General features: G+C 39.7%; 2 protein-coding genes across 2 annotated transcripts in view; one reads left to right on the top strand and one right to left on the bottom strand.

Moving 5' to 3' along the window:
- LOC131799972 (uncharacterized) overlaps nt 1-2,147 on the top strand; it is a 45,545-nt gene extending 43,398 nt beyond the window's left edge. The window contains exons 11-12 of the mRNA XM_059117677.2: nt 389-493; nt 1,058-2,147. Coding sequence (XP_058973660.2) covers nt 389-493; nt 1,058-1,368 — 416 coding nt within the window. The 3' untranslated portion in view covers nt 1,369-2,147. The remainder of the gene's footprint in view (nt 1-388; nt 494-1,057) is intronic.
- Nucleotides 2,148-11,828: 9,681 nt separating this feature from the next.
- LOC131799962 (uromodulin) lies at nt 11,829-20,106 on the bottom strand. Its single transcript, XM_066166375.1, has 6 exons — nt 20,034-20,106; nt 17,311-17,573; nt 14,844-14,958; nt 14,090-14,212; nt 13,713-13,838; nt 11,829-12,881 (listed from the first exon to the last, which is right to left on the bottom strand). The coding sequence occupies exons 1-6, from the start codon at nt 20,104-20,106 to the stop codon at nt 12,511-12,513; spliced, it is 1,071 nt and encodes a 356-aa protein (XP_066022472.1). The 3' UTR covers nt 11,829-12,510.
- Between the last annotated feature and the right edge of the window lie 2,945 nt (nt 20,107-23,051).

Consider the following 23,051-nt stretch of genomic DNA (forward strand, 5'->3'; position numbering starts at 1 on the left):
ACCTTTACAGTACGTGCGTCCTTCCTTGGAAGGAATTGGGTAATGGAAATGAGTAAAGCGAAAAACAGCTTGAGAAAGACACAAAGAAGTGTAATTCTCTAAGAAATTAATCCGTTGGTTACTTGTTAAAATAATAGAGTAACTCTATCAGTGAGAAATCCTTAGTAACCCGTTTAAAATAAAAAAACTTGGATCGAATATGTTTCCTTATAACGGCCCCCTTTGTCAAATTTGTCACTGCTCATTGTTACTTCGAAGAGAAATCGATAAGACTTGTGAACGCTGGGTCTTACTCGGATCACCACACTTATCATTTTCGAACCATATGCGCCATAACACTTGCGTTAGTTCTCAACCGAACCATCTCATTAACTCCATTATTATGCAGGTATTTCCGCTCAAAGTGTGAAAGATTCAAGTGCAAAGCAACCAAATGTGGAATCATCGTCATGCAGCCCTGTTGCGGCTCCTAAGAAGAGGAAACGCCAATCAGGTAATGCCGAGATTGAAAATTTTGCGATGGATTTTCCTTTTTATTGTATTTTTTTTCAAGTTTTCATATTGCTGTTACTCGTTTATTTGTTTAAGTAGAAAGATTGGCATTATATTTATTAGACATCCTTCACACCCAGTTATAATGTGAAGAGGATAAAAAATGAGGAATTAAAACGGGGGGCTATCACTAATCCAACACCCGTGTATCTTGAACAGCTATCACCTATTCCAGCATTAGCAGCTGAAGACTAGCTATGACACGTTGCTAATGAACTTCATTTTCAAGATGCTTGTCGAGCCATACGCGAATGAAGAGGTCACAAATAGATAACTAGTCAAAAAAAAAAAAACTTTCAAGAATTTTTTTTATGGGTTGGGAAAATGGTACCCCTGCTTCTGCAAATGTCTCCTCGCCTTAGCCTGACTGTCTTTAAGGCTGACGATTCGGTATTAAATGATACCAAAAAGAGAAGTCGCCTCTCGCCACAACTGTTCGCTATTCGACAAAGCCTTGAAGCACCCCTTTTCTAATTTTTTATTCACCCTCCTTTGTTATCCTCAGTTATCCATGAGGTTAAAGATGGTGAACCATCAGATTGCGAGTTAGAGGAACTGTCTCAGGAACTTGGAGAAAAATGGGAGGAATTAGGAAGACGCCTGGGATTCAACCAAGCTGCAATAACTAACTTTGATGAAGACAATAATAAGTTGGCAAAGAGGGCTTTTAAAATGTTAATGGCTTGGAAACAAAAAGAAGGCTGCGAGGCCACTTACACAGCTTTGTACGATGCCTTGCGTCACAAATTGGTGAAATGTAATCGTCTAGCAGAACTCTTTTGTTGCGAAGAAATTGAAGACAATGCCTCTCCTTAGTCTAAATACTGAGTCGTATCTGTATTATGCTATGTGTCTTTGTGAGTACTCCAAAGAGCGTCTGTGTCAAGCATTCGCGCTGAATAAGTTGTTCATTTTCCTTGCACTGGAAGATTGGGATAAAATTATCTTTAGAGAATAGATATTTACTCGTATTTTTTGCACTCAAGAACCACTGGCTAAAGAACACTGAGGTCGGAATTCTCTCCGATGTCCAGAACGACAGAGTTCAATAACATTTGTGCAAGCGTTAGACTGGCGCGGAAAACGGATTTTGAGTCGTTTGCACGTTCTTTTTTCTCACCTGTTGCCTCGAGGCGTTGTTTCTTTGCCGCTTTTATTTTATAGAACAACTTCCAAAAAATTTGTACACCCCCTAAATAGTTTCAAAATTTAATTTTCTTCTTAAAAACACTGGAAACAGGAAATTCCTTCAACGACAACAAAATGCCTCTATTTTAAATTCCAGCCCTCAATTTCTCTGCAAATTTCGCTGAATCTTAACCTCGAGCGCTTGAGCCCGTGACGTAGCATTTCGTTATTCAGCTCTGTTTTCCAGAACGTGTTAAGCACATTACCGCCGTGAAGCATCTTATTTAATACCTAACGGCTTGACTTTAGAATGCATTTTCTCCTTACCATTCTGTTCATTTCCTAAGGAACAGACATGGAAAATTGGTTTAACAGTCAAGAACTTCCTAAGTTTTTCTGTGCTAATTCACCTTACAATAAAACAACCACAAAACACAAAACCATTTTCATGGAGAATAATAAATGTGCATCGGGCAACCAGCACTGTTTTTTAATAATAAACAAGTAAACATTATAAAGAGTGTAAGCACAGCTATAACAGAAACACTCGACAACAACCCCCAGCTTGTGCAAAAGAAAAACTTGGTTCTAAATACTAATGCAGCAAAATACATTGAGGCAAGCATCCTACCGAAAAAACACACGGAATAAGTGTAAACAAAAAAATAAGCTGGACAAAATAGAAACTTGGAAGCGCCGATAAGCATCCATGGGATGACAGAACCCCAACGCACTCACTGCAGAAACAGCGGGGAAAAATACCGGCCCTACGGACAGCACTTACCGACCTGATGGGCATGGTTAGAAAATGAAACGAAAGACTAAAGGCTTAGGTGATCCTAAGAGCGAGATATACATAGAGCGACTGACCTCAACAAGATTCTCAGGAAGTGCCTCAAGATACCGAAACTTAGATTTGGGATTCCTCCAACCTACATGTCGGTCAACCAGCGCAGAGTTAAGAGATGGGAACCCCGCGACTCCACCAATTCTAATGCTATCGGCGCCATACATACGAGCGGAGAAATATAAGATGTAAAGTTACTTAAGACAGTTGAGTTACTAATTCCTAAGGACTGATGGAATTTCTCGAAGAATTTAGATTTAACAATCCTACGAACAACTTGATGACAGGAGTTGTTGGTTCGGGAAGCAAAAAAAAAATCTTCAATAATCCCTACTGGGCACGTAGGCTTGCGAGACATTCCTAAAACTGAAATATGGCCGTTTCTGTACTGATCATTCTTACACTTAGTCAAATTAATTTTCATGAAATCGTCTAGGATAATTATATCTTTCACCCTAAGACTCAAAATTTTAGTAATACGAAAAACACCAGCATATCCAACCAAAAGGATAAACAAAAAACGAATGTCCGCCAAGGAAGCAGATGTAGTGTTCAAAATCAAAGTAATATCAGTGATCACATCGTGGGACAATGGCTGCTTGGATTGAAAAGGCCTCGCCAGCTTCCTCCGGGCGCCAGTGGATGTTTTTTCGGAGGCTCAAAATCAGCTAACCGATGTCCCCAGTAGATACTGTAGGTAGCAGACTCATAACTGAAACAGAATAGCCCTGCCAGATTGTACGGTCCACAAGTCCCGTCAAATAAAGAGCAACTTGTAGTGGAATTGCCGGAAGCACAGGAACACTAAGCTTTAAACGAGCCCAAGCCTTCCATCTCTGCCAAATAGCTAAAACACTGGCTACACTCGAGCTCCGAAGCCAAAAATGCCGGTATACCAACTTAAACGTGGCCACATAGGCAAAATTCGCTTCATAAGGACACAGCCCGGTAATCACAGCAAAACACATGGCTGCACACGAGCTAGATACTACGGACTAACTGCCGATAAATCAAACAAACACAGCCATATAGGTGTAAGCGGCTTCCAAAGCACACAGCCCGGTAACCAAAGCAAAAAACGCGAGCTGTACACGGGCTAGATAGTACGGTAGTAACTGCCAATAGATTAAAAAAATCGCAGCCATATAGACGTACGCGGCTTCCAAATCACACGGCCCGGTAACCACAGCAAAAAATACGAGCCGTACACAGGCTAGATACAAGAACATAGCGTAAATTAAAAATGGGCGTTCCTAACCTGAAATCAACGCTCAAAGACAGTATAGTAAATTTCGGACAATCAAAGAGAACAGATGGCTTGTTTCGGTAAAACACCTAACCTGGCCCGCGAATAATAAGACAAAACAGGCAAACTCGGGAAGAAAAGGCTTCAACAAAGGCCGTAAGAACGCAGACCGCCATTCAGGGACGATAAGAGTTCCAACTGAGCGGCACTCTCGTGCGCGTTTAATCACGTCCACAACCAAGGAAACAGGAGGACAAAGCCAGTTATTTTCGCCTCGCCAATCCATGGAAAAGGCATCGATGGCGCTACAGCTCGGAGACATGAGCGTACAATTAACTGTTGGAACCTGAGCATTGCAGTGAGACGCAAAACGGTTAATTGGTTGCGGACCCCATTTGCAATCCAACTGGGGGAAACCTCCGGATTCAAGGACCAGTCGTCCTTATCAACGAAACGACTGAGAAGATTGGCTCTGAGATGGGCTTCGCGAGGAATCCACTGCGAAGCAATCTGAACCGATAATCCACTGAGCATCAGTAATTATAATCGTTGCAGAGTTGAGTTAAAATCATATTTTCGTGTTCTATTATCTCACTGTTTTAGTCTATACTAAAAAAAACTATTCACCTTAGTGTCGGTGGCTGGCGGTGGGCATTTACCGCGCCGCTTCGGTGAAAAACGAAAAAGTTTTAACTGATAAAGCTCGTTGACATGAATTTAGGGAGGACCATCCCCAGATAAAATGTATGGTTTCAGAGATATTTAATCCCGCTTGTGAGTGGAAGGAGTTGTCAAAAATAAGAAAATATATCACAAATTCTAATCAATTTCAAAACAACGCGTGCTTGATGCCAATTTTAGAGCATCAACTGCTGCTATTCATGTGTACATACAAGCTCTTGTGCTGCAAGATTTAATTCGGAGATTAATTTTTGAAATCGTTTGTTTCCACACACACACCTTTCACCACGTGAGGTAAGACTTATTGTGATAAAGGTAATCCCCTCCCCTTCAACCCTAACCGTTTTCGGCGTTTACTGATTTTTCAATGCAGCCGTTAAGGTTATCTGACTTATTAAAGATGATTCTTAAATTTCTTATTTCTCTCTCTTGGCAAGCCCAAAATCTGATTTTTTAATTACTTTTGAGCTAAATAACCGTTTAAGGTAAATATTTGCCTTCGAAATTTACTAGAAATTTCTCAAGGGATTATTTTTCCTCGGTGAATTTTCCTTCACAAGTGTGCAACATGCGTTCAAGTTCATTTATATGCGTCTTAAACTGTGAATGCTTAGTTCATAATGAGTATGGTTTCCTGCCATTTTCTGTCAGGTTTTGGCCCTTGTGGCTGAAGAAGTTCACCAATGCTACATGGGGTTTTGTTCCTGCTCTCTACGATAAAATCATGAAGCAACACCCTGGGTTTTTAGCATGCTTGTGCAAGGATACCCACGAGATACTGGCTGAAATTGCTTTGTTTCCCCGCAGCATTTAAAATGTAGAGCGGATGGCGCTATATATCCTCAAGATATATTGTGAATATACAGGGAGAAGACATCTCTCTTTAACGGAGATGAGACATTTGTTTCCCTTTCAGATGGATTTGAGCTACATGGAGACGGAACGACGGAGGAAATTGTCTTAACGTAAGCACCAGTCCAGTTAGTTTTATCATTCCATCATTATCATCCGCTCATTTATAAATGTAAAGCAAACAAAGTGACTCCGGCTCTCAGTCTCTGAATCCTTTCAGTGATGCTATATTGACGAAGAGTGTTTGTGGAATGGTACAGTTAATGAAAAATTGTCGGAATCCCCTTCTCTTAATTCAAAAACTGCATGTACCCCCAAGGACTCATGAAAATAATTGAATAATACAACTTATTCCGAAATGGCCGCCGTCGGGTAAAAACTGGGACGAGTTGCACGGAAACGAGGACATGAGGGCCAAATCTGATATATTTTCAGTTTCTCCTAAGACGTTTCGGACAAAAGTAAAAACTTCTTACGACAAGGAAGAGAAAACATCGCAAATTCATTGTATGTTCCCCATTTACCAATGTGCCAGTTACCAATATGCCGGGAAGTGCTCTTGGTGAGGTAACTGTCGACACAGAAGAACGCCGAATTAAAGTGTTGGTTATGCTGTCGGGGTGACTCGTGCAAAGTACTGTCAACTTAAACCCAGCTCGTAAAAAGTTAAGGCTGCTTTATTCACCAGAAATGTCTGCCGTATGAGTTATACAGAATTAAGATTTTGATTCTTTCATTTCAAAGAGGAGGAATATGTAACAAGAAAATTGGATCAAAATATTATCGATCCAGATCTCGAGATTGTTTGCACGAAGCGAAAATTTTACCGTTTGAGTACCAATTTAAGAAAATCAATGGGTAACTTAAGTGCTTGGAGACAGTGGAAACTGAGAATTCCATCGGACGGCTGGGGGTCATCTCTTGATAAAAATGCCTCTTTGTACAAGGGCAGATATGGGCAGACATATTGGAAAATCTGAGAAGCGTATCAGTGGAGATAACCATGCACATCGTTGCAAATTGTGTGTTGCCGTAAAATCCGGATTTTGCAAACACTTTTTAGCTATGATACTAAAGGTGTGCAATTTCACTCTTCATAATTATAAAAATGTGACAGAACTACAACACGAGGCATTTGAAAACTGTTCAGCAACATGCACCTCAACCTTGCAGAGATGGCATCAACCACGGATTGAAGGCACTACACCCTGCCCTATATTATGGAAGGGTCCGTTTCCAAAACACAGTTAGAGGGTGAGCAGAAAAGTAGTGGTATTACGTGTCATCTTTGTGAAGTAAGAAAAATTGATAGGAAATCAAAACTAAATGATTTTGTGGAAGGAACCATTATAATTGAAGCACACTGTAAGTGATTTGCTGCAAGTTTTAATAGAGAATACGGCTGTGTTAGGGGAGATTGGAAACCATTATCAGGACTGATACGTGAACCTGTTACCTCAGCTGGTCAGGGTACTTTAACATCAGTGGGGAATTTAAAAAATCTATGGCTGCCGCAGCCATTTCAATGTATGAATATGAAAGCGATCTTCGCAGTAATGAACACCACTTAAGCAGTAGTGAAAACAAGGCCCGAAAAAAATTCAGGCCTGTACGGGATTTGAACTCGTCCATATTCATTTATTTCTCTGCAGTTCACATATATGATTTTCATATATTTATACTCCACGGGTTTATTCCCAAAACAACGTCATGATCAGCTCCCAGTTGGCTCTTGAGCTCAGTTGGTAGAGCGCTGCACCGATATCGCAGAGGTTAAGGGTTCAAGTCCTGTACAGGCCTGATTTTTTTTCTGGCCGTAGTTTCACTACTGCTTAAGATGCGTTAAATACAGAGAAGGTCGCTTCCATACTTGTTTCTTTCTCCGCAGTTGCATATATGATTTCCATATATTTACAGTCATTTATTCCAGTGTATCTCAGTAGGCAAGCTGTGGGTGTCTATTTGTAAGTGTAAGCTATGATTGCTTTTAAATTGATCCTCAGTCTTCAAGTAGTGACAGTATTTCAAGTTAAGTTAATATATAATTGAAGAAAAGAGGCAACGTGAAAAACGATACATTTTATTTAACCATTATTTTTAAAAAACCTGGGATGACTCGCAAACTTTTGCAGCACTGCTGCTGCGATGAGTCATCTGACGCATTCAATTCTACTCTGTATCGATTTCTCTTAACCTTTTAATCCCTAGGAGTGATTAACATCTTATTTCTCCTTACAGTAATACTCTGAATCAAGCGTTGAGGTCATGGGAATAAAGAAAATGATCACTCATAAAAGTCATGAAATCACGGAAATGATCCGCCACCAGCAAAGGTTTTGATTTGGTGGACAAATTCTCCATATAAATATCATGTAAACTGCGGCGTGCCTGAAACCAGCCTACAATGTGCTAAAGATAATGTCCCTCAAGTGGTAGCCCTTGCTGGAGCTTGAATTGATCCAAGCGGGTACAAAATGGATTTTTTTACGTCCCGAAACCAAGATTTGAAAGATCTCGTAATCGAATCTCATATTTGCATACGAAAGTGGAAGGACGTCCGAGGAGTATCCCGGGATGGAAATCTTGCTAAATCTCCACTGGTAAACAACAGGCCTTTTTTTCTGGTATGTGGAATGCCTATGTTACGGAGCATAATCACCATAACATCGCCTTAGTATTATTTTACTTTGGGAATGGGAGAAGAGCCTCCAGTCAATGTATAAAGCGACGAAAAATACGCTTTTCTAAGACACGCATCGCTTATTACAGTAACTCTGTGGCTACCCAAGCACTCCTGCTAGGCGGTGATGTGGCAAAAAACCCCGGACCTGGCCAGGAAAAAGCGGCAAATACGAAAAATATAGCATCCAGTTCGAAAACAACACCGGCCAAATGTGACCTCTGTGAGAAAACAATTAGACGCAATCAAAAGAATACCTTATGTGTTAATTGTATCGGATGCTTTCACTGGAAATGTGTGAACTGGAAACCAATGGTCAGTGACTGGTTGTGCGATAAATGCATAATGGCGGCTTTGCCTTTATAGAAATGTTCTGATGCTGAGATACTCGACGACGTCGCAGAATTCACTCGGGATGCTGCATTATTAATTCCATCTGATGATGTTCACCCTCTTCGTAATAAAACCTTACATTTCAAGATTATGCATCTTAATACACAAGCCTAAGCGTCCACTTTTAAAGAGTTTCTACTAACTGTCAACAGTTTTCCGCAGTTAGATATCATCGCCCTCAGCGAAACCTGGTTAAGAGACCAACCACAATTACTACAATACGTATCGGTACCCGGCTTTACAACCGAGTTTAGAAACAGGCAAGGCTTGAAAGGAGGGGTGTTGGCGCCTACATCAAAGACAATATAAAATATAAGCGCCGACGTGACATAGAGGACTCTTGTCCAAAAATGGAACACCTCTGGTTAGAGATTCCCGGCCGAAACAAGTAGAGCAAAGAGTTGGTGGGTATGATTTATAATTCTGCACGTATTCTAAATCCATCTAGCTGGCTGGATAGCCTCGAGAGATTGCTCGGTCATCTCCCAGTGTCATGGGATGGCATGCTAATCCTTACTGGTGATGTTAATATCGACATGCTTAGCCCTCCCCACTACCTTACAAAAAGGTACTAGACCATCCTTAACGTCTTTGGATTGACGCAAGTAGTGACGCATCCAACAAGAATTACAAAGACAACGAAAACTCTTATAGATCACCTCATCACAAACTACCCACAGAAGGTTACGGACCCAGGTATAGTACCTTGTTCCATAATAAGCGATCAAGACGCCATCTACGCTTGCATCAATGTCCGTTTGCCGCGCTTCCAACCGCGGTTTAAACACATAGGGATATGAAAAACTTCAAAGAGGAGTCTTTTGTAGAGGATTTCTCAACGCTTCCCATGTCCATCATATCATATTCGGACGATCCAGACGAACAATTACAGACCCTCAACTCCCTGATTCTAGAATGCATAGAAAGACACGCCCCGTTAAAAAGGAAACGTGTTACTGGGCCACCAGTGCCTTGGATGAAATGTCCCAACATTAAAGACCTACAAAAGGAGAGAGACACTGCCAGATATGAGGCCCACATTACCCCTTCTGATACAAAGTGGGCCTGCTTTCGTTCAGTAAGGAACAAACTGAAAGCTGCTATCCGAACTGCCCGTAAAGCTTTTATCGAGAAAGTGCTTTACTCAAGCAAGTCAAGTGAAGTACGGAAGGTCATCCACAGAATTCTTATGCCTAGCCCAAAGCCTTTGCGCTTCAACCTCGATGAGCTAAATGATCATTTCGCGTCTACAGCACAAAGAACTCTTAACGTAAATGCGACCCCTACGTTTAGCTGAATGAACTGATCATACTCGATTCCACATTTCTCATGTTACTTGAGAAGAGGTATTCAAAACGACTTAAACCTAAAGGTCCGACTGTTCCACGGGAGCTGATCAGATTCCAACTACATTCATAAAGCTAGCGGCTGACCACTTGGCGGGCCCCCTTACTAGGATCATCAACCGCTAAAGCGTACTTCCCAAAGCTTTGGAAGAACACCAGAGTGTCGCCCATACCCAAGGTAGACAACCCAACGACCTATGACGAACTAAGACCAATCTCGATATTACCGGTGTTATCTAAGGTGTTTGAAAGGTTGGTCGGCTGGCAGATGTCGGAGTTCACAAATAGCGCCTCTCTTCTTTATGATAACATTTCCAGTTTCCGTAAAGGGCAATCTACCACTACTGCCCTTCTTGGAATAATAGATGATATAAAGCGCGCTATGAAAAGGAAAGAGGTCACCTTGATGGTTCTCGCCGTTTTTTCTCAGGCTTTTGATATGGTTCGTTTCAAGACAACGCTAAAGAAATTTCCCAAACTCGGCTTCACCAAAAACTATTTAAAATAGCTCCTAAGCTATTTATCTGGTCGAACACAATTCGTACAAATTAATGGAACTAAATCACACCTCAAATTGTCACAGTTTGGAATACCTCAAGGATCGATTCTCGAGCCAATGATCTTCAATTTGTGTATATCAGACCTCCGAGATAACCTCTATCTATCCACATCTTGTTCTCAATACGCTGATTACACATATCTCTACACCCATTGTGCAGTGAGGGAATTGGAATCAACGACGTGCGATTTAAACGAATCCCTTGCCAAACTTGGTTCATGGTCTAAGGACTCTAACCTTGCCTTGAACCCTAATAAGACCAAATTCATGGTTCTCTCCACCCAGCAAATGTCATCCTACCACAAATAAGCAGATCGCGCACTTAATCTCACTGTCGGAGACAACTATCTTGAGCGAGTCGAATCTACAAAGTTGCTCGAGGTTAACATCAACAGTAACCTCAAATGGGACGACCATATTAAACATTTAGCTGCTTCATGTTATGGTACCTTAGCCACACTTAAAAAAATCAAGAACTTTACTAATTATAAGTTAAGAAAGCATCTTGCCGAATCGTTAGTTCTATCACGCTTAGGCTTAAGTGACGTTGTATTTTACCCGCTCACTGAAAATCTGCTTAAAAAGCTTCGGCGTATCCAGTTTTCCGCCGCCAGCTTTGTCACGGGTCACTATGTGAACTCTGTGAATACTCTATTTAAATTAGGCTGGTTACCACTGAGTCAGCGCCGGGACTGGCATTTACTTAAAGCAGCACACAAAGCCCTGTATTTTGAACATTGGCCCAAGAATCTGAGGCTTGAAACTGTACAACACAGTAGATGTTTACGTTCCAGCGAAACTATAAACCTTAAAAAACCACTGGAGTCAGGCACATTTCAAGACTGTGCCGCTAAGCGTTTTAACTCCCTCCCGGCTGCAATGATACTACTTTGGCAAGGGAAGACAATACAAAAAATGCACTTCCGAGCCCAGAATTTGTCTAACGTACAAGTCGGTGGACTTTCTTTTCCCTGTAATTCGGTTCATGAATTTTTAGCTTCAACACTGATCATACAAGTATATCGTCAAAATCTGTTACACTTAAGAGTCTGAGCCAATGATATAAAGATAGCTATTGATCAGCGTTCTCATTCCTTTGCGTCCGTCAATTTGATGCCAAAAGCACATCAGTATAAGGTTTTATAGCCAATACTTCTCAACCTGTGTCTTTAGCAAATAAAAAGACGCTGATTAATATCAGCGAGCCGCAATATGCCATGAATATTGGTCAGAGGATTCTTTAGTGCACAGCTATCACTTTAACATCTCAATGTTAGCGCAGTTAAACGACTGCATAGGGAGCTTATTACATTTAGGGCTTTATTACATTTAGGACCAACTGTTATTACATTTAGGACTTTATTACATTTAGGACAGTTATTACATTTAGGACTTCAACAACCGTCTCTAATAAGGAAAACGCACCCTGAGTCTCAGGCAATCATGGTCTCTTGATACTCAGAGAAAAGAAGCACGGGTGTGCTGTTCTTGCCACACACAGCGGCAAAAACATTGCAGACGAACCTCTGTAATATAAAAACCTGAGTTGGGGTCTAACACTAGCTCGAAAATCAAAAAATGAAACGAGCAGTTATCGAACCATTATTCAAAGAGAAAATTTACTTTCTGTAACGTGTTAAAAAGCAGAGAATTATCTCGACATTAAGACTCACCATCAGCAAATAATTGTTGTAAGAAAATTGTTATACTATTATCCGCTCTTACTGGAAAACCAACTACAATCCTTTTCTGCTTAAATGCAGGCTTAACACCAATTAGTCACCTCGACAATCTCGTTGCAACACTTTCTGGTCTCTGATTTTTAAAAGTAAAGTAAAATGTCGAGGTCTTCTCGCCTTCTTTCGTGATCAATTATATTCGATAATCTCCATTATGTCTTTCGACAAAAATTTGGAAAAGTACATTTTCAATGCCTGCATAGGACCAGACGTTGAAGAGAAGTCTAGGCGAAACTTCGAAGAGAGCTGTGACTTCGGGAGAGACATGCAAACGAGAAAATAACAGACAATGAAATTATAAAAGATACAATGACTTGTAATCAACCTCAGCTTACAAAGTGGTAAATAGAAGAAATCATAAAAATTCATTATGAATCCTGCACGCTAACAGGACTGGTTGAAATTAACACGAACATAAAACAACAGATGTATTTACAAAGGAACTTGAAAATCCTTCATTTTTTTTTTTACACTTTTAGCCCCCCGTTTAATCAGTACCACAGTAGCGCGAATCGCAACGTTTTGGTGATCTCAGTTTGTAGATAAAGTAGGATCCACAGTTTTTCACCAAAATAGTTTTGTGGTTTTTGCAATTGTCAGAACGACCACTAAAGCAGACTTTCCTGGACACTTCACCATCTCCCGCTGTAGGATGAGCACCATCCAACCAACCTGACCATACTGTACCACATCTGTATGCTGAGACACGCGTTGTTGGCATTTTTGTTCCTGCAGCTCCCACAAAACGATACCATCCCTCAAGCTCCCTGTCACACAGAAAAGGACCATCGTGGGGTGTAGAGTAATCGCTTTTTCTGTCAGCCTCTGTCAGATTTGTGTGGTTGTAACAACCATCGGCTAGAGAATCAAATATAATTCAAATAGGAAATGATAATCGGGTTTATCAAAGTTAGAACTTTCAAGAATTAATTGCAGTTAAAGATTCTTAATGCTTTACAGGTATACCATGCACCTTTTTTTAAAAAGCAGGTAAATTTCGACCAACTTTGCAATTACATTTCCTTACCTGGAAGAGAAAGTACGCAGTTCAGCGAGCGCCTATCACCTGCAAATTTCTTTTCCTGTGATTTTCGCTTCTCTTTCCAAATGGCGCACAAGTATAGTAATGTTTTTTTTCGGGGATGACAGTTTCAAACCAAAAAAAGGACGTTTAAAGAAACTAGGAACTTGAATTCACAATCAAGGGTTCACCTCAAAAAAGCTTAAATAAGCTAACATGAGATAACCTTTGAATAGCAAATTTTGCATTTGAGTACCTCTTATTTCTAGTAGTTTTTGCTAGTATTGGCGCTAGAAGTAGCTCAGGATCAACTAATATCTTTGATCAAATTAAGGCTCACATTTAAAAAAATTAATCTTTTTGTCGGAAAACATGCCCTCTTCAGTTATTTTCGTTACTGTTCTAACCACAGAATGAAAATGAAACTGAAATCCGATTTCTACGTTTTAATGTTAATAAAGAATTTCAAGCAGATAGAAAAATAACAGACGAACAAAATGAACGTGCAGATAATCAGACAGACAGACAGACAAAAAGACACACACACAGACAGTCCAATGATAGGGATTATGACAGAGAGAGAGCATCGGACCAAGAGCAAGTGAGAGTAAGAAAGACTCCTTGATATGATGTTCGTATAGGCCTAAATAATACTAGAGTAAACAAACCTTCGCATTTCATGCCATTCCAGAAATATCGAGTCTGGCAGGTGCAGTTGAATGACCCTGCAGTGTTTGTACAATTGGCGCCACCCTTGGTGCAATAATTATCAACCAAATTACACTCGTCAAAATCTGAAAATAACGCAAAGATATTCTTAAGTGGTCTGGGGGAATGGGTGACATCAAAAGATTACATGAGCTTCTAAGGATTTTCCCTTTAGTTCTAGCAGTCACTTAAACCATAAAATAAATGTCACATGCACAAGCATGTAAAAGTTGAAGAATAGACCTGCTTGTGTTACGGCAGGAATGCAGCTTGCTTGCTTGTAGAGTGGCTGATGGATAATGTACCTCCTATTTGGTAATAACCAGTCAACACTCACCTATGCACGTTTGGCCATCTCCTGTAAATCCTTCTTTACATTTGCAGTCGTAGGATCCACGGGTATTTATACATTCAGCATTTGAATTACATTTGTGTTCTCCCAGATCACATTCATCAACGTCTTAAAGAAAGGATCACGTAGAAATTACAATTACAGAGACTTTGAAACCACAGACTTCTTATAAAGCACAGTACACAATGAGTTAGGGTCTGCACATCTTTCATTTATTAGGGACTTTAAGAAAACTTTGACGGCGACAGCAAAAAAAACGTAGGGAAACAAAAGATCTAATGAGCAAAACAATTGTTCAGCACGTGCGCTATAAAATTTGTACCTTTCTTAGCTACCTAATACAGAACAAAATCGTGAAATCACTTACTTCAACGTCCTTTTAGCAATTAAGTCACTTTTTATTCTGAACTTAATGAAAGAAGTCGCACCGTCAGGAACGGTAAACGCGTCGAGCTACTGGCAGGGTTGCATTGCAGAGAGGGTTCATCACGGTCTCCATTGCTAGAAGCGGAAATAAGGATATCCCCTTCTTAATAAACGCCCTTCGACCCACCCCCCTCCCCCCGCGAGTCTTCCCTAGTTTTCTCTCCTAGTTTACCGCTGCTCTTTCTTTATCCTCTGTGGAAAAAAGGTGCATGAGGAGAGTACTGAAGAATTTATTTGAAACAACGGTCACCGACTTTCCTAATCATTAAGTGACTGCTAACACTTAGATATTGAACACATACATCTGCCTCACCTTTTGTGCAATCTTCACCCGTGTAACCCGGTACGCAGACACATCTATACCCCTCACTGGAAAAACCAGCTTGGCAGATGGCATTACTCGGGCATTGCTTCTTTATGCAAACGTTCTTTACGAGGAAGCAAAAAAACGACAAGTGAAGGATATGTCTACGCAACATACAATGCGGGGAGGGGAGGGTAAGGAGGTACATTAACAAGCCATTCTGAGGGCAGATAAATGAAACAACGAGAGTTTAAAATGATCATCAAGTGTTGGCAATACCTCCAGGAAACTTTAACAGTACATGTTTTTTTTTTTTACAATATAACAAATTAAATATACAAGTACTGATTTGTGAATAAATAGGTCACAAGTAATTAAAAGCAAATCAAGGAAAGGCAGATAATATAAAAAATTAGAAGATTAGGAATTAAACTTACAGCAGCTCAAGACTTGTGTTTTTTTCATCCGGTGCTTAAACTGTGTTTACTAATACCATACTCTCAATATTTAAAGGACAATCGAATTAAATCAGGGTTGCAATTGAGTGATGCTTATAAACGTATCTTTGACGTTCGGTAACAATATGCGTTATTTTGTAAGCTGCTTCTCTGCACTAGGCTTAGCCACAAGTTGCCGATGAATCCCAAAAAAGTTGCCGATAAAAGTGTCTAAAAGTTGCCCAAAAGTTGTTATTTTTTTCAAAAAGTTGCCAAATTTTTTCTGCTTTTCGTACCTTTTTGGGTGTTAAAGATTAAAAATTCGCACATTGCTTCTTATCAAAACTTTATTTGTCAAAGTCCAATGATAATATCAGAGGTTCTTTCCATTTCACTTGATCAACAAATAGTCTATCAGAATGACATGAACAAAACATGGTTATACACACACATAATGAGCAGAGCAGTTTTCATGTGACGTGTTGCCTTACACTCTTTCAGTATGAAATCCATTCAGGTATGACTGAGTTTAATAACGTCCTCTCATCAAACAACGACAAGCTTGTTTCTCTGGTTCTGGTTGTAGCAGAGCATCACTGAAGCTTCAACAGTCTGCTCTAGGGCTGCATCTTTTTGGTTGGTAAAGAAACTCTTCATGATGCTCAAAACTCTTTCAGCAGATGCAGAGCTTGGTTGTACCAAAAGAACTTTCTTTACCACGGAGGACCAGTTGGGCAGGTTTGTTTCATTTCTCGACCACCATTGTAGCTTCTCTTCTTCTGTCTGTAAGTCTGCTCCATCTGCAATTGCCAAGTATCTTGGAAGTTCAGCGGTAAGCCCTTGTATGATGGCATCTTTATCAAGGAAACGGAACCTTCTTAACTCCTCCACGGAAGCTGCTGTGGGGCGAAGTTGCTGGACTTGTACTGGACAACACAATCTGGCACTACGGAAGGCACGAACGTTCTTATAAAACTCTTGGCTAAACTTTCCCTGAAAAAACTGCAACCCCGGATTGATACATGCTTTGGCTTTGGCCACCAGCTGATTGTAAACAGGCAAGTTTCCGACGGCTTGGCGGCGAGCTACTCCTTCCACATTGGGGTAGGCGGCTACGGCTACAGCATTGGATACGGTAGCCATATTTTTCGAGAAACGAGCGTAGGTAATCAATCTTAGACAAGGGAATTCCAGCTGTTAAAAAGCTTTGGATCAGCTCAAAACGATACAGACGCATATCACGAGGTAATGTTTTTCCTTTAGGATGCTTTGCTTGATCATTTCTTCGTAACAATTCTAGCACCGACTGATCTTTTTTCTTGCTCTCTAAAATTGTCTTCTTGGCCTTTACATGCTTTAACGAACTGATGTGTTTCTTGACGGTGCTTTTCTTCTTGCTTATTGTTTCCTTGCAAGCATCATATCTTAACTTGCCATCAACTGAGGTAAGGTACTCGTTTTTATGTTCCTGGACTCGTTGCCACGAGCTTAACTTTCACAAAAATCAACCCATGGGGGGGGGGGCCCCTTAGGCCCTAATTATTGTATTTTAGAATAAATTGAATAAATGTATATCGAAAACTGACCAATGTGGCTCAAAACGTGAAGAAAGTGGCTTCAAAGAACCTCAAAAAGCCCAAAGTTGCCGAAAATTCTAAAAGTTGCCAAAATTCTAAAAAGTTTCCGAAAATCTCAAAAGTTGCCAAAAAGTTGCCGAGCAACTTGTGGCTAAGCCTACTCTGCACTAATCATGTTAATTGCAGAAAACGATAGTTTAAAGCACTTAACCTAACTGTCATGCATGCCAACTAGGAGCTGGTCATTATGTTGGTTCCAAATAAACCCGTAGAGTTAATTTATGCGAAGATCGCTTTCAAATTTATTTCTCTAACCGCAGTTCACATACATGGTTTTTATATATTTACAGTCAAAATTTAAGAGATGTCAATAAACCAGGAAAAAATTAAATTGTGACAAAGACATAAGGTCAGGCCAAAAGAAGACCTCTATTATCCTAATTACTGCAGCTATAAACACACCTTGGATCCACGATAGGTGCTGTTTGGAAATGAGATCAGATCACTCGGATGTTCAAAATGTGTAGCGTTATTCATCTCGCATTTGGTGATCGAGGGAGAATCATTGGATGCTAATATATTATAGCTCACACAGTTGGGTTCCATAAAACACAATGCTCCACAGAAGTCCTTTGCGACGTTGTCAACTTCTTTTATCTTGTGGTTAAGCAGCCGTTTTCCTCTAAATGCAAGGGCAGCTCTGAACTCCAGTTGACGACAGTGGTCTAAAGGAAAGAATTGTGAAAAATATATTTTCTGATAGAAAGAACATGATACCACTGGTTACAAGGGAATGCTCTATTTGAAAAGGACACCGGATTTGGTGGTAAAGGTAAATAATAGGGAAGGGATGGAGGTAGAGAAATTGGTAAAGGAAACTGCAATCAACGTCATAGAAAAATTGTACGAATTTAAATCAACGAAAAAACCACAACATGAGGTTTCGATTATATCCTGTCATCATTGTCAAAATTGAAAGGGATTGGCATAATTGATGTACTATATGTAAATATGTATTGAAATGTTACGGTACATAAATGATTTCTTTAATGAGAACAAAGCGTAAAAGTGTGCTTTGTATTCATACAAATAATTTCACCCGAATGGAGTCTGGGTAAGTGTTATAAATAAATAACTTTATTAATAATGTACGCGCTTCTGATTGGCTGAAAACCAGTGCATTTTCATGTAACACGAATGCAAAGTCATAACGCAGGTGCATAGTTGTAACACGAAGGCAAAATACAAATAGTTCGCGTACACTTTCAAAATTTCGTCTGTCTTGACCTTCTGCGATGTTTTTTTCATGTGCATTATAACAAGTAATAACATGATTCCGCCTGCAATTTGGTGTAATAAGTACTTGTAAATTTTTCAGACTACAAATTGCACTTGCCCTACGGGCTCGTGCAATTTTGTTGTCTTTGAAAAATATACTCGTGCTTACGTACACCAAATTGCTCTCGAAATCATGTCGTTGCCTAAACTTAACGAGGGTGGATGGCCCTCCCAAGACTTTATGGTCTTACATGAATTGGTAAAGTTAACTTAGAATCAATCAAAACTACAAGCTATGACTGAATATTACGATATTGAATAATGTTCTGTAAGGCTAATGTCTGGTCTTTTCTTTTTCATAAGGAGGATCTCGAATATAAGATAGTCGAGCTTTCTAGGGCACTTCTTTAGAATTGCGAAATTCTCACTAGGTTCGCTGTTCTTAGATTGTGTTGTACGTACCACTATGCAGTGTGTTCTTTGGAAATGGCTGCGAGAGTAACCTGTATGGTTTCCCAGGAGAGGCTTAGAGCTTTCTGTTTTGTCTTCTCAAATAAATATCGAAACTTATCACATTGAAACAGTTTATTGATATGTTTGGGGGGAGGGGGGGATTTATACTTTTGTTGCGTTATGTTTTCTTTTTTTATTATTATTTTTATTTTCAGAAACTTAAACAAGCACGATCGCGATAGACGTTGCCTTGAAAAAGATTCGTTTCATTCTAAAATTTTCACGTCTGTCCTTAAAGCTTCGCCTTTTGTATCTGATGAGTTATGGGATAATTTGAACTTGTGTTTTCAACTACTTCGTTAAAGTCACCAAACTTTTGACATGGGGCTGATTTCAATTAAGGCATAAGTTTATTTTTTTGTAAATAATTGATAGGTGAATTTTCAGTTCTGTACCTGTCAAAGGGGAAAGATGTAAATTTTGTTGAAGAATTGATATTTTCAACACGAAAAGTTAGTATCGAGACGAACAATTTAGGATCTAAGATCTAGGATGTAGATTGGAGAAAAATTTAAACGGCAGCTTTCATGAAAGTCCCAGTGTTTTTCCAATTTCATTATGTCAGTGTAGAATACAGATAATGATGATAAAAAGATGAAACAAAACAAAATTCGGCTATTTCTTTCGAGATGACTGTGTTCCTTTTGAATTCCAGTCTTTAGATAACTAAAGGACATTACGTTGTTTTATTGAAACTAATTCCTTACCCGTGAATTTGAAGCCATAAAACGATTTAATTTCTTTCAGAAGGAGCTATCTCCAAATTTAGATTTAGGTGTATTCGACGAAAGTTCACGCGATAAAAAGGTTGAGTCGACATTTCGACTGTTTTTACAACTCTACATATTTGCTTGTAATGCTAATCGATAATCGTTTTCAAAACGGCAGTTAAAGGACAAATAAAATTCTCGGGGGAGGTTTTTGAAATTTTCTAAATATTTATTTCCTTGTGTAAATATGCTGAGAGAAAAATGGATGATTAAGCTTCACTTTAGCTCACTAAATTTCATAGTCATACTCATAATAATAGCGGCATGTAGGGAGTTTTTTCTTCGGCGTTAAAGCATACTAACAAATTAAAAAGAGTTCAGCATGAGTTTGTGCCGAATTTATAGCCTAAACTTCATGATCCTTTAATCCCAACCGCCTGCTTAAAAAAACTTGCGTGAGGTAGATCCCACCTGTCTTTGAAGATTAACGTCTCCTCATAATAGCTTTATAAACATTATACTCTCCTATAAGAAGGTAGAACCTTTTGAAAACCTTGGAATTTTTTTAACAGTCACAACAGAACATTTGCAATGAATTGCTTTTGTTTATTCCCACTTCAAACAAATTATAAAATAACAGTTTTAAAAATTTTCCCCTTTCTACTGATTAAAATATCTACCCACCTTCTTCGCATTTCACAACACACATCAAAGAGCACAGCACAGTGAAGGTACCAAGCGACACGATGCGAGACATGTTGCAAAACTACTCCTGCCAAATTACCAAAATGTAAAATCGTGCACCGCGTTACTTGCATGCAAGACGCTTTTCGCCTGGAGCTTCTAAAGACTCGGTGTGATGTACCACGGAGACAATTAACGTTGATGAATTAGAGATCTATTTCCATCTGCGTAAATTACCTTTAGGCATTGCATTAAGTAATTGTTATGGTAGACGTCAGACACCTTATGGAGATATTCTGACCTTAATTTCACTACTGCTTAAGTAGTGTTCAATGTTGCGAAGGTCGCTTCCATACTTATCTCTTTCACCGCAGTTCACATATATGATTTTAATATATTTAGTCATTTATGTCAGTGTATATCAGTAAGCAAGCAGTGGGTGTATATTGGTATTAATGTTAGATGTTTTATCATGGTGGCTTTTCAATTGATTCTCATTACTCAAGTTGTTTCAGTGTTGCAAGTAAAGTTAGAATATAACTGAAGAAAAAAGCAACAAGAAAAACGATACATTTAATTTACCGTCATTTTCTAAACAGAACTTGAGATCAAGCACAACTACAAGCCATGACTGAATACTACAATATTGAGTAATGATCTATAAGGTTAATGTCTGGTCTTTTCTTTAATCATTCACAAGACAACTCGCAGACAAAGACTTTCTTTGATTTGATGGCTTCTAGAGAAGCTGTTTATTTTGAAACACCTCAAAGGGTTAATAATGGCTGTTAATATATGAAAATCATGCATGTGAAGAAGCGAATATAGAATCGATCCTCGCAGTTATGAACTGATACTTGAAAAATGGCCTGAATAAAAATTCAGGCCCGTACGGAATTTGAACCCAAGATCTCTGCCATACTGGTGCAGCGCTGTACCAACTGAGGTAACGGGCCATCTGGGAGTTGGTCATTATTTTGGATCTAAATAAACCTCCCAAGGCTGTGAATATATGAAAATCATATATGTGCACTGCAGTTGAAGAAACGAATATAGAATCGATCCTCGCAGTTATGATTTCCATATATTTACAGCCATTATTCACCACTTGGAAGGTTTATTGACCAGCTCCCAGTTCGCTTGTAGGCTCAGTTGGTAGAGCGCTGCACTGGTATAGCAGAGGTCATGGGTTCAAATCCCGTACGGGTCTGACTTTTCTCAGGCCCTACTTTCAAAAATTCTGGAAGCGTTCTCTTTATCAGTGAAAACTTTTCGCGACGAAATAATGAAATCTAGATCGCTCTTAAGCTAGGCGATTTTCATAGGAGGAACTCCAAACTGCATCGCAATTTTGTCAGTAACAAAGCCCAACCACTGTCCGACTTGCATAGGCTCCAACTTCGACTTTTCCTTGTTCAATTTTAAGTCACACAATTTCAAGTCCTTTTGATGGACCCAACTAGCTGCAAGCGCGAAACCCTCTCCGGAAGCCCCGAGATACCGTCATCCAAATAGAGAAAACAACAGTGGCCCATCGAACGCCAACGCCAACTAAAGGCCTTAGCAACTTCTTAAACAAAAACAAGTAGAACTCAAAGCGAATGGAAGGACCCTGAAAGGGAAAAAAACGAACCTTACCGCTACAGGGCAAGGAAAACCTTAGGAACCTCTGATACCCACGTTATGGTACCCGGAGTCAAGGTCCCTGGTGAAAAACCAAAATTTCTGCTCGAAAACATTGGAAAGACTATGTAAATTCTCGTACTTAAATGAATGCCTTAAAAGGCACGGGTTAACATGCCGGAGGTCAATCACCGGCCTTAACTTTTTACCCTAAGCTACTGTCAACGGATTCACACGGTAAGGTGGCTCTAAACGCTTCTCGATGCAACCAGCCGCCAACAGCTTGACAACAGTTTCCTCAACACAGCTGCGAAGGAGTTCGGCTGAACGATTATTCGTAATAGACCATGGGTCAGGGACTCTAATCAAAGCTTATAACTCTCAGAAATCACATCAAGCACAAAACGGGAAGGCAGCAATGGCAGACTCCCAATGACTAACACACTGTTTCAGGCGGCCTTTCACACCAAGGGAGCCCTCGATAAACTCGGCCCAATTACTCAAATAATCAATAATTAACGGGTACTTATCAGTCTCCACAATGCTTACATCCATGTCAGAAACAGTGCCCACAGATAGTCAAAACCGGCTTGGCGGATGGTCCGACGATGATGAACTAGACGCAGATTTTGGACAATTACGCGTTAAATGGCTAAAATCCCACCTGGACCTGCATGTTGGTTAGTTGAAGATACTGCACTTCAATTCGAGTGAAAAATCACAAGAATGGACGGATATGCCTGTAGTCCTTAGAGATGGAATAGTGACGTTATTGGTCAAAAATTTCTGCCTGAAGATAGAAATGTTTTCGGTGTATCTTTGAGGTACACTATTTCTATTTTCTCAACTGACATTTAGCGAAGTATAAAATTTGTTTCAGGTACCAGACGCACGCTTCATTAATTTTAAAACTTAAACTTTCGTTAATTCTAATAATTATGTTTGAATGTTACAGTATTGTCTAAAGTGCCGTTCAAAAAATATCCACTAATTTATTAGTGTGCTCAAAGTGCTCAAAGTATTTAGAGAATGATATAAACGATAAGTATAAACTAAAACTGTGGACAGCGTCGAAGGCGCGCTCTGATTGGCCACTCAGTCTCAGAATATCCTTTGTTATTGACCTTCCCTGCAACTCGCGCGAGATTTGCGTCCGAACAAATTATAATCGTTGTAGAAATAAATGAGTTAAACCCTATTTTTGTGTTCCATTTTCTCACTTTTTTAGTCTACACTATTCACCTCTGTGTCGGTGACTGGCGGTGGGTATTTGATATATACTGATATAGTTCGTTGACATGAATTTAGGAAGGACCATTCCCAGATGATATGCATGGTTTCAGAGATATTTAATTCCGCTTGTGAGTGGAAGGAGTTGTTAAAAAATTAGAGAAT

The sequence above is a fragment of the Pocillopora verrucosa genome, chromosome 5 (assembly GCF_036669915.1).
Source record: "Pocillopora verrucosa isolate sample1 chromosome 5, ASM3666991v2, whole genome shotgun sequence".
NCBI classification, from domain to species: Eukaryota; Metazoa; Cnidaria; class Anthozoa; order Scleractinia; family Pocilloporidae; genus Pocillopora; species Pocillopora verrucosa.

What these genes read in the sequence shown, in the direction of transcription:
- LOC131799962 (XM_066166375.1), bottom strand. Translation starts at nt 20,106, where the DNA reads ATGTCTCGCATCGTGTCGCTTGGTACCTTCACTGTGCTGTGCTCTTTG. An exon ending in GCACCTATCGTGGATCCAAG is followed by an intron (nt 14,959 to 17,310) that starts GTGTGTTTATAG and finishes TTCCTCGTAAAG; the next exon opens with AACGTTTGCATAAAGAAGCA. An exon ending in GAATGGCATGAAATGCGAAG is followed by an intron (nt 12,882 to 13,712) that starts GTTTGTTTACTC and finishes TTGATTCTCTAG; the next exon opens with CCGATGGTTGTTACAACCAC.